Source organism: Alosa sapidissima, chromosome 19 (assembly GCF_018492685.1).
Source record: "Alosa sapidissima isolate fAloSap1 chromosome 19, fAloSap1.pri, whole genome shotgun sequence".
Lineage (NCBI taxonomy): Eukaryota > Metazoa > Chordata > Actinopteri > Clupeiformes > Clupeidae > Alosa > Alosa sapidissima.
Genome location: NC_055975.1, coordinates 13,698,827 through 13,710,111, shown reverse-complemented (window position 1 = coordinate 13,710,111; position 11,285 = coordinate 13,698,827). Strand labels below are relative to the sequence as shown.

Sequence of the window (11,285 nt, the reverse complement as noted above, 5' to 3'; positions counted from 1 at the left end):
ATTTATGTCTGTTCATCTGAAATACTATTCATTCATTATAGCAGAGACATGGACAAATTTGCCCATTATGAATATGAAAATATTTTACAACAAAAACGAAAAACATAAACAGAATATATGACAAGGGTAACGAGTCTGGTGAATTATTTTTTTATTTTAAATTAAATATTGAACATTGAACTGAATTTCCTCATACAACCGCTAGATGGCAACACTGAGCTGGTAGGTACTGAAGTGATGGAGCTGCGAGGCAAGGTGCACCACTATGCGGTCAGCATCCTTCGCCTCATTACGAGAGCAATCTGGTCAGGACAGTAGATCATTCTGAGCAGCAGCACCAGACATAAGCGTTTAAACAGCTCTGTCAGCCGAAGATATCGGATGACTATGTCGGGCTTGGGATGCTGAGCTCACCTGGAGGTCTGATGATGATGCTGCTGCTGCAAGGCAGCCGACCTGACCCTCAGCTTTTTATCGTCAACGCCAGGCTCGATTGGACATCCCTAGGATCCGAAATGATATCTCATCGTTCCCGAGGTGAACCATGGCATAATTAACTATGATGGGTTGCATATTGGGAGTGTCAAAGCACAGGTATTTGGGAAGTGACGTCATCAGCCCCGGAAGGCGGACGGGGTGCTTGAGAGAGCAAGATGGCAGCGAAATCTGATGGTGTGGGGCTCGCTACCGGTTTCGCCCAGCTACACAACCTGGACGAGGCGGTGGCGGGCTGCGACGATGATGGCTTGGACAGCACCGCTATACACATCTGCCACTGCTGCAACACCTCGTCCTGCTACTGGGGATGTCGAAGCGCCTGCCTGCGCTCCGTCTGCATGGGGAAGCGGAACGGAGGCAGGCGGCCGCAGCAGGGCGAGCGCCTGTGGCTGGACTGCCTCTGGATCGTTTTGGCAATGCTAGTCTTCTTCTGGGATGTAGGGACGGACCTGTGGTTAGCCATGGATTATTACTCCAAACGGGACTATCTGTGGTTCGGGCTGACCCTTTTCTTTGTGCTTGTACCATCGGTTCTGGTCCAAATCCTCAGCTTCAGGTGGTTCGTGCAGGATTATACGGGGGGCGGTTTGGGGGCAGTGGAGGGTCTGAGCAAGAGAGCCACCGCTGGTTTAAGCACGGGCATCTACGGCAGGGACAGATGCTGCCAAATATCTGTGTGGATGTGGCAGATTTTTATACACATCATTCAGATGGGACAAGTGTGGAGGTAAGGAAACATGGATTTTTAAAAAGATCTTTTTTTTTAAATCAAATCAAGGTTGTACACAGCTGTCTCCCCAACCCAAAGCCAGAATGCATTATCTCCCGGTCACCTGGATTAATCTGACAGCCACTGCACTGAGTTCACCTCAGGCTTTGAGTCGAACACAGAGGGGTGGTCGTCATTTTGTGCCAAGTTTAGAGTCTCAGATACAGCCGTTTCTTTTCAACCAGACAGTGTTCATTAGCAGTGCGCTTTTGTCCCTGTGACAGTGGATCAATTGTTAAGATTTGTGTGAAGCTAAGTTTGCCAAAAGTTTTCCAGAGAAGATGATGTGATGTGTGATACCCAGAGGCGACATGGGTTGCAAGTAGACCGCACCTTTGCAGTGCACACTCACTCCGTAACTGAGTAGCTCTAACAGCTGTCATGTCTCCGCTCCATGACATCAGCGGTGTGTCTACCTGCCGCGGCATCGCTGGACGAGTGTGTGTCGAGTCGAGCTTGAATTCCGCAAGCCCACAGTATGTGCTGCGGTAGGCTAGAGTCTCCCTCCCTGGTCTCGTGAATATGAGTAATCTTTTTGCAGATTCAGTTGCTTAGAAATGCTTGTCCAGGTGATTTATTTACGCGCTGAATTCCCCTGCATGGATGTGACAAGCAAGCTTGCGGTCGCGAAGGGGGTAAACGCTGGCTATTGGTTCTATTTCGGTCGACGATTCATGTTTATTCTCTGTTGCTGTGATTTTCAAACGTCTACAGTCGATGCGCTACATATTAAAACGATTATGTGCATCATCCGATCCAACACTTGCGACCGAAGTCGATGCCACTGGCGACCGAAGTCGATGCATCTGTCATGCAATAGAGTGACGTAAGGTTTGATGATAGGCATGCGTATAAAGGAGATATTAAACTAATTCAGGGTGTCATTTTCATGTGTTGAGGTAAATCGGCTATACAGACGTTTAGGCTTCTGCATCTTATTAGTGGAGATTTCTTCCTCTCGCTCATGCGTCATATAAGCTATATTTTTTGCACATCCAATAAGCATTGTGCATTGTGAAGACAATCATTTGCAATGTCCAGACTTGGTTTTCTAAAATGTAATTGGACTGTTTCTAAAGGTAGACCAGTGCCATGATGCAAGGACATACAAGCGTCTCGATCCTTTGATCAGACACACACACACCGAGACATCATATGAGCCTTGCTTTTCGTTCTAAACACACCTGCTCCTGCGCACAACAGCTCTATTGCCAGTAGCCTAGCCTATCGTGTTTAGGGTCAATCAGTTTATCTGGCGCATCCCCCACGTATCGCTCATTCATAAGGTCCCGCGGTTGTGTTTTCCATTGAAAGACACCCGCAGCCTCTGCTTAAAGTCTGGGAAGATGGACAGTCCTGAGTAGCCTAAACTGGATCCTTCCTCTGGTCCAAAGTTGTCCTCTGTTATCTCTCCCAGTCTAGAACCGGATTTTGTCAGTTTGTCCACTGTCCTTTTAGTTTTGAAAAACAAGCTTTGCTCACCAAATGGTAAACAAAATGAAGAAATTAATAAAATCAAAATGCAGTGTAGGCCTAAGCAGTGACAAAACTGTGGCCTACAGATAGCCAACCTATCGGTTTTTTAGGTGACTTAATTGGTGGAAACGCTTGAGTATATTACCAGCTCAGGCTGCCCTGAAAACGGGTGATATGACCATCAGCCAAACAACAGCACTGCAGCAATGATACAGCAGTGACATGTGTGAACTACTAATCCCTCACTTGTAAACAACACCATGAATCTATGACCTTGTACAGAGGATTATGTCAGAGGATTTAAAACCACATGTCAGTGTCGTCCATGATGGCCAACTATGAATGAGCTCCATCTGATCCAGAAACAAGGAAAGGCAATTGGGGAATAGGAATGTCCGGTATGTCCAGAGGCCCTATTAGCCTATGGGTGGGGGTGTTTGAACAGAACACCATAATAGCATGCATAGCTACGCTGCTGTGTCATAGACTTGGCACTGGCTATGTGTTGCTGAAATTAAATTAACCCCCCGGAGTTCTTTTCTTTTCGTTTCCCCTCCTTGATTGGAATCAAACAGTGCCTGTGTGGGTTTGGGCGATGCATTTGACCAGGGTGTTCATTTTCACATTAGCACTGGTAAGAGAGAGGGGTAATCTTCATGCGTTGCTTCAGGAGCAGGCTGCAATTACATGGACGTGTGTGGAGCCTGAACAGACACTGGTGCTCTAGTGAGGAGCCGCAGTGTTAGGCCTATTTGACCAACACTAACCTGCAGGGGTAGAGGCCGTCTCTGTGTTCTATAGTGTTGCTTGTTCTTGTCTTCTCCTCTCTGTCTTTCTTTCACTTATATGAAGCACTGTCTCTTCCACTACTAGTGGTATCTCTCTTTCTCTCTCAATCTCTCTCTCTTTCTCCAGCCTTGCCATCAGCCTTTGAATAAGCCATCATGCTCTAGACACAAGTGGTCCATCTCACCCATTAATAAAGTAAGAAATGAATGGGGTGTGGTGTTATTAGGCTGGAGAAGGCTGGCAGCATCATGCCCCATCCCCCCTGCCTCCTCCTCCCAGAGCCCCTGGTGGAGAGGTGAGTGGCTCCCATCAGAATGCACTCAGTCACAGCCAGTGCACAGTGAGGCAGCATAAAGTAGTCTCATGCAGAGCTAGACCATAGGTAAAAGCTGCAACTCACCCTCAGGCTGGAGTCAGTCAAGAGATTGGAAGCACCATGCAGTCCAGCTCTCTCAATTGACCATATTCATAAACCAATATAGATCCCCTTCCTGGGTTGCAAGCAAAATCTTTTTTATTCAGTGGTTACATTTCCAGAACGTTTCTGAAAAGGATTTCGTATAAATTAAGTATCGTTACTCTTTGCTTATATCTACAGTATGGTCTATGCCTATTTAGGTGTTGGTGAATTTAGGAGCATTATTGTCTTTTTTAACTGCAGAGGAAAAAATGTGTACCTCATAAATCTACAATACACTCTTCTCTTTAATGTCTCTCCGATCACTAAGCAGTGGTGTGTAAACTGACATTCAAAAGATCAACTGAGATAAAGACTCCACCGGGATGCTTTGTAGAGGTGTAGCTGCTCTCTGTTGTTGCTGGCGGCTAACGTAGCGGTGTAGCTTGTCTCTGTTGTTACTGGCGGCTAATGTGCGCTTGGCCAGTGGAGCCTCGCTAACCGCACGCGCCGGGCTCATCACGCCTCACTGCTCTCACGCTGGGGGAGCTGTCAGACGAGTGCCGTGATTCAGCCCGGGCGCAAGTGACAAGCCAGCCAGGGCCTGGGCAACGGCGTGTGATTAGAGGGGAACAGATTTGCAGGGTCAGAGAGGTCAGGACGCTGAGGCCAGTGCGACGAAGCCACAGGGCACCACAGTCACGGGGTCATAGAGTCACCAGGCTCGGACAGTGGTCAAAGTGAGGGTCAGCCTAGTTCACAGTGGTCATACGACACATGGCAGCAGCATTCTAGATGGTTCGGCAGTTATGCCAATCAGTTGCTCCAACACCTCAGTGTTGTATAGCCATAACAAGTTCATTCACTTTGATGATTATAAGATATGTAAATTAAATCCACCAACTGGCCACAAGACTCACATTTCTTTGGCTTGGTTTCAGTGAACCTAAGGGTTTTTCCTCAGAATTCCTTTGGGTGCTGTGCTGTGGGGTTTTCACAAGTCTCCAAGGCCTGGACTAGATGAGAGGTCTTTTGGTCATGGTCCTGCTCATTTCAGCGTGATCGTCTATCTGGGCCCCAGTCTCCCCTGCCCTCCATGCTCCGCTGTCAGGAGGTGAAGAGGCAATTAAGTGCCCACAGCTCTGGCGCTTTCCAATGCCCCCAGTGGCACCGAGGTGAGCGCCAGCTTGGCAGGAGTGCTGTGGGCTAGGAGCCGGCCCAAGAACACAAAGCTCTCCACCAGGAGCTTCCTTCGGCTGCCCGCTGGGCGCTTCCTTTGGCTCCCCTCGTGGCACATATGCCGGCCTCTTGGCCTGGTGTGATGGTGATTAGGCTGGCGTCTACTCTGAGGAAAGAGATGAGGAATCTTTGGGGCGAGTAGGGCCTGTCCTGGGTTGATACCGTACCTCTGCTCTCTGTGCAGACATAAGTGGGAGATGGATCTGAGAAGTGAAACTCCTTGCCTTGTTTTTGAAGACAGAGATCAAACTGTGTGTGAACCTGAAGAAGCATACAGGCGTTGTTCACTTTCATTAAAAAGCCAGTAAATGCAGTGTGTGCAGGTTAGCCCTGAGTTTCATTATGTTCCTGCTACCAACCAGCACCTGATTATTGGCTGTAGTGGCAGAGATGATACTCTTGTCATCTTACGAAGGGGAACTATTTAAGCATTTGCTGTGAATTTGCTGCCATAGATTGATCAAGCGTTGTTTGGCTGATGGTGACTCAAATTATCTGTTTTCAGGAAAATAACAATTGCCCTTTAAGAATGCAGTCATTGGTCTACGTAGTTTGTTGTTTTTTTTTTGTTTTTTAGTGGAGGATGCAAAGCAGTGCACTGGAACATCCCCTGAAACATTCCTGACATGACAAAATTCCAACATGCTGTAATATTTGAGATTTTTCTCACTGTGTAGCAGTCTACCTGTACATTCAACACTTTACAATTTAACATGAAAATGTTTCAATATCCTGCCAGACATTATCCACACATTTGACTTGCCTAAGTGACAACAGCTGATCACTAAGATACGATCCTCCAGATGATACACACACACTCACCAATGCCAGGAGCCCAGATGGAGTAGTGAGTGCGTGCTGTCGTGGTCTTACTCACTGTATTGAATAGTGAGTGTTGTCGTGGTCTTACTCGCCCACACCACTCGCTCGCTGACGCTCAGCACGTCTCACGGGCCCACGCCGCTCACACCTCGCGTACCTCACTGCTGTTTCCACACAGCTTTGAGTCACACTCGCTCCCACACGTGAGACCTGGGGGCGCTCCTGTCAGTCTGTTGACTGTGTGAGACATACACACACACACACACACACACACACACACACACACACACACCCTCTCTCTTTCACTCTCTGTATTTCTGTCTAGTTTCTGTGCCTGTTCTGCACACACAGACACCTGGAACATTTTGAATCCATTCAAAACAGTTATGTTGCTGCCTTCCCAACCAATCTCACACACAACTCTTTTTTTCTTTCTTTCTTTCTTTCTTTCTTTCTTTCCTTCTCTTTCTCTGACATGCACTTGGCCACTAGAGTACTTGAAACCATTATTTGCACCATGTATAAAAACTGCTGCATTGCTGGAGACTATTCCCAGTTACACACCCACTCTTGCAAACATTTGAAATTCCGAATTCATGAAACTCAATGGGTTTTTTGTTGTGACATTTTTCTTTTGTCGCACTGAATTGCTGTTGACCTTAAGAGTGGAGGTGACTCATGAATTTTCTCGGTGTGTGTGTGTGTGTGTGTTTGTTTTAGTGTGTGTGTGCGCTAGGGGGTCCATATCGTGGTTTTCACTTTCCAGGCTGAGGTAACGTATGCTAGTCTCTGCGTGACCAAATTATCCCTGGAAAGAGCCTGGCAGCCTCTGCATATCACATTAAGAGCTTTGTGAGTGCAAGGGCCCCAGCGTTTAATCCTGCTGTTTAAATCACGTCCCCTTTTCAGATTGCTGAGAAGTGTAACCTCTAATCCAGGTTTAGCCGTGAGTTTGTCCTCTCTTTTTTGCCAAAGTCAAGGGAAGATTTTGGATGTTGTCCATCAAGATTGTTGCGTAATTTTCTTTTAAGTCAGGCAGGATGGCTCCGGCCCTTTGTGTGTGTTAGCCCGAGCTTTAATAGAAGGGTCTGTTTCCCTCCCTCAAGCTCTCGCCCTCTTTCTCATTTCTCCTCGCCCTCCTCTTACCCATCCTTCACTGTATCTTTCTATTGCATTTGCTCTCTCTCTCTCTCTCTCTCTCCCTCCCTCCCTCTTTCTTTCTTCCTCTTCCTCTCCCACTCACCAACTCTCCCTCTCTCTCTTCCCATATCCTACTCTCGGAAGGCTTAACTGTTCAGCCAAAGGCTAGGCAACACACACACATACTCACACACACACACACATACTCACACACACACACACAAACGAGCGCGCGCATGCGCACACACACAAACAAACACACACACACACACACACACACACACACACACACACACACACAAACGAGTGCACACACATGCACACACACTCACATAGACACACACAGTGGCAAATTCTGGCTTGATCCCAGAGCCTCTGGTACAGTATCTCCAGCTAACTGACCTACTTGTGAGGCGTGGAGAGCTCGGAGCCACTGCTCTGCGATGGGGCTTCAGTAATAGTAAAAGGACCCTCCGAACACAGACTTCACTCTTCGGTCATGGCTGCCCATCCTTTCCCATAGTCCTCCTCATTAAGTTACTATTGTTCACCTTTCCATTTGCTGACATATTTTCTCCTATTCAGTGTGTGTTGATTCTTTAAAGCTCATATTCAAGTAGAATACCTTGATAACCTTCTATGTTGGTTGCATTTTCCATGTCCTTTTTTATGGCCATGTTTGATCTTGTTGTTTATCATTCCAAGTGGTTTGGAGTGATAAACGGGTGACTTCATCTATCAGTCAAGAGTGAAAAGCCTGTCCACAAATGTCTCTCTTAGGTTGCGCTTAGCATCTTACAATGAGAGTGGCTCTTCCACAGATGGGCCACAGTGCTGTGACACACTGACCTGGATTACCTGTTCTGTTTGCGCACACACACACACACACACACACACACACACACACACACACACACACACACACACAGCCCATAAATATTTCTTTTGTCCAAGCACACTGACCTCCACCCCCACCCCCACCCCCTACACAAACCAGCAGCATTCCACAAAAACCTGATAAACACTCAGACACTATCCAAGCAAACATGAGAAACACATGCCTGCATTTTCTGTTATGGTCATACACTAACACAACAAAAGACGCACACACGCACGCACACACACATGCACACACAAGCACACACACACACACACACACACACACACACACACACACACACACACACACACACACACACACACACACACACAGTCCTTTCACGTCCTCCACTCAGCCACAGCCTGAGTGGCCCTCCAGTGCAGAGACATTCAGCTGCCGTTAACACACCACAATATAGACCTCTTTTTATCTTTTTATGTCTCTTTTATTTTCTCTCCTTTCTCTCTACCCTCCACTCTCTCTCCTTCCTTCTCTCTCTCTCTCTCTCTCTCTCTCTCTGCCTCTCATGTGCCTGTTCTGCCTCCCACTCTCCCATATGTGTGGATGCCCGCGCAGCTTTTGTGTGGAAACACTGCGGCTCTTAGTCAAACCCCTGGCTGCCAGTGGCTGAGTGAGTGCCAGGTAGGGAGAGAGAGAGAGAGAGAGAGAGAGATGGAGAGAGATGGAGAGAGAGAGATGGCAGGAACACAGTGGCTCACACTGTGAATCACTGGGCCGCCTGGAGGCTGAGCGCTCACCCCAGTCCTCACGTAACGTTAGTCAGGCGGGCGGGCAGACCTGCTGCTAGTCTCACAGTTTGATGAATATGTATGATGACTCCCTCGCTTGACCTTTTGACTGGCTATGTGAGTTCTTCAAATGTTATTTCTTGAAATGTGGGTACTATGGTACTGTTGTGGTTGCAGTGGATAAAATAACATTCTGATTGTATACAAATGTTATTTTTGCCCCCCTCCCACCAGTAAATATAATATATTATTAAGTTATAAACTATGGCTTGGCTGTATGCACAGAGGGCCATTCTGTGTCCGAGTTTGCCTGCTTGTTCTGCTCCCCTTCTGACTGGCACAAGGAGTCCTCCCTGCTCTGGCCTGCTGGTGCAGACTAGTGCTCTCTGGCTCATGAAGCCACATGTCACTTTTTTATGTTTTAGAAGACCTCAGGGCAGTCACATACTGGCTCAGAATAACCATTCACTCCTGTCCAGTGTGTGTGTGTGTGTGTGTGTGTGTGTGTGTGTGTGTGTGTGTGTGTGTGTGTGTGTGTGTGAGAGAGAGAGAGAGAGAGAGAGAGAGAAAAGAGTGCTGCCTATCGAGTTTTTTGATGTTTGGTTGTATACTCGGTGGGAGCCTCTGCTAGCTCCATTTCCCTCGCTTTCGCCTCGTTTCATTTCATTTGGACATGGTGAGACTTTTAGTCCCGTGGAAGAAGAGAGAACATTGTCACTGTTTGTCCCCGCAGTGAGCCGTCCAGCGGCTTGGGCCCACATCCAGGGTCTATCCCCTCCACCAGAGCCTTTGAGCCTGGATGCTGCCCGCCGTCTCTGCAGAGCTTACGGAGGCGATCAGACTCCCGGCTTCTGGAGCGACTGTAGCATGCTGCATGGCTATAGTCAACAGAGGGTGTCTGGAAACAATGTGATTGCAGCTGCTTGCGTGGAACTCATTCAAGTACTATTTTGCCTGTGGACCGATGTGTAATTACACACCACACACACACACACACACACACACACACACACACACACACACACACACACAGAGGACAGTGAAATGCCCGCCTCTGTTTGGCTCTGACATATGGCAGAGTTGTCCTAGTTCTCCACATTGACCCTCAGCTGGTCTGGGTTACGGCCGCAAGGTGGGATGCTCTTTCCCTGCCTTTTGTTTCAGCTCTACAGGCACTGGCTATGGGTAGCTCCACAGCTGTGGCGATGGTCTGTTGTTTCTATAGTAACCAGATGTTCCATCTGGAATGCAGCTCGTGTTGCCCCTCCCCCCACGGCATCGTGGGATCTGTACGGAGTGTATGTAACCCCCACTGACAGACCAAGGCCTCCTACACAAGATATCTGAAACACTACACCTGTAAGAGATGCAGCGAATGATTCTGCAGGGAATATGCAACAGATAAGCTTCAATGAAAATGGAATGGATAATGTACAGTCCATATTATCAAAAATCTAAAATACTATTTTATAAGCTTTGAAGAAAGCTTAACATTAATTGTAGCCTAAACCTAAAAACAAGGGTACACATGCCATTTGTACAATGTCAGCTCAATCTTTATTGAAGAGGTTGTGCCTATATTAAGAGCTCTTTTCCCACACGGTGAGCACACTATTCCTGATGTATTTAAAAATAATTAGTCTGATTTATTGTGTTTGATGTGGTAAATATTTTGATGTTTTCCTATGAAGAGCAAGGCTGACAAGCTTGCTTGCCTGTGGTTTGCAACTGAGCACTGACTGACTTGCAGACGTGGTATAAACGGTGTAATTAGCAGGCAGTCAGAAGGGAGCGGAGCTGCTAATATGAGCCTCTCCATAAGAAACCTGCTGCCTGAGGTGGGTGAGTCAGGAGCACATTCTAACTGCCGATTGAAGCCTGCTATATTTGAAGTGTACGTGTGTGTTTTGTAGAGCGCTGGACGAGGTGCGTGTGTGTGTGCGTGCGTGTGTTCATCCATGATGGGGCATATGTTTGTATGGGTATCTGTGACTATATGGCACATATGTGGATGTGTTTGTGTGTATGTTTGGCATTTATATTCATGACTGTGTGTGCAAGAGGAGAATGTACTAACCCAGGTGGAGGCTGAAAGTGGCAGACTCCCAGCATGCCCTCTGCTCCCCCACTGGCTGTAGAGAGAGGGGTAAGTGGTGCCAGGCTCTCCACTGGCAGGCCCCTCCACATAGGGGTCTTATCGTAGCTGCCTGAACTACCCTCAGATGCTCTGTTTCTCTCTCTGTCTTTCTTTCACTCTCTCACTGTCTCTATCTATCTATCCATCCATCCATCCATCCATCCATCCATCCATCCATCCATCCATCCATCCATCCATCCATCCATCCATCCATCCATCCATCCCTGTCTCTCTCTCTCCAGTGGCAGTTGTCACATCAGAGCCTCTTTAGTCTCACTCCGTTCCTCCCTGTCTGTTTGCGGCTCTCTCAACATGGCCTGTCAACGCTGGCGTCAGTGAGAGGCTCCTGCTACTGGCATCTCTTCATGCTGCTCTTTGGTGTTTCTGCC

The 11,285-nt window shown here is 47.6% G+C and overlaps 1 protein-coding gene across 1 annotated transcript in view; it reads left to right on the top strand.

Annotated features, from left to right (window-relative positions):
* Positions 1-416: 416 nt before the first annotated feature.
* The window catches only part of LOC121693563 (XK-related protein 6), a 31,535-nt gene continuing 20,666 nt past the window's right edge, over positions 417-11,285 (top strand). Inside the window, exon 1 of the mRNA XM_042073095.1 lies at positions 417-1,225. Within this exon, the coding sequence (XP_041929029.1) occupies positions 654-1,225 (572 nt within the window). The 5' untranslated portion in view covers positions 417-653. The remainder of the gene's footprint in view (positions 1,226-11,285) is intronic.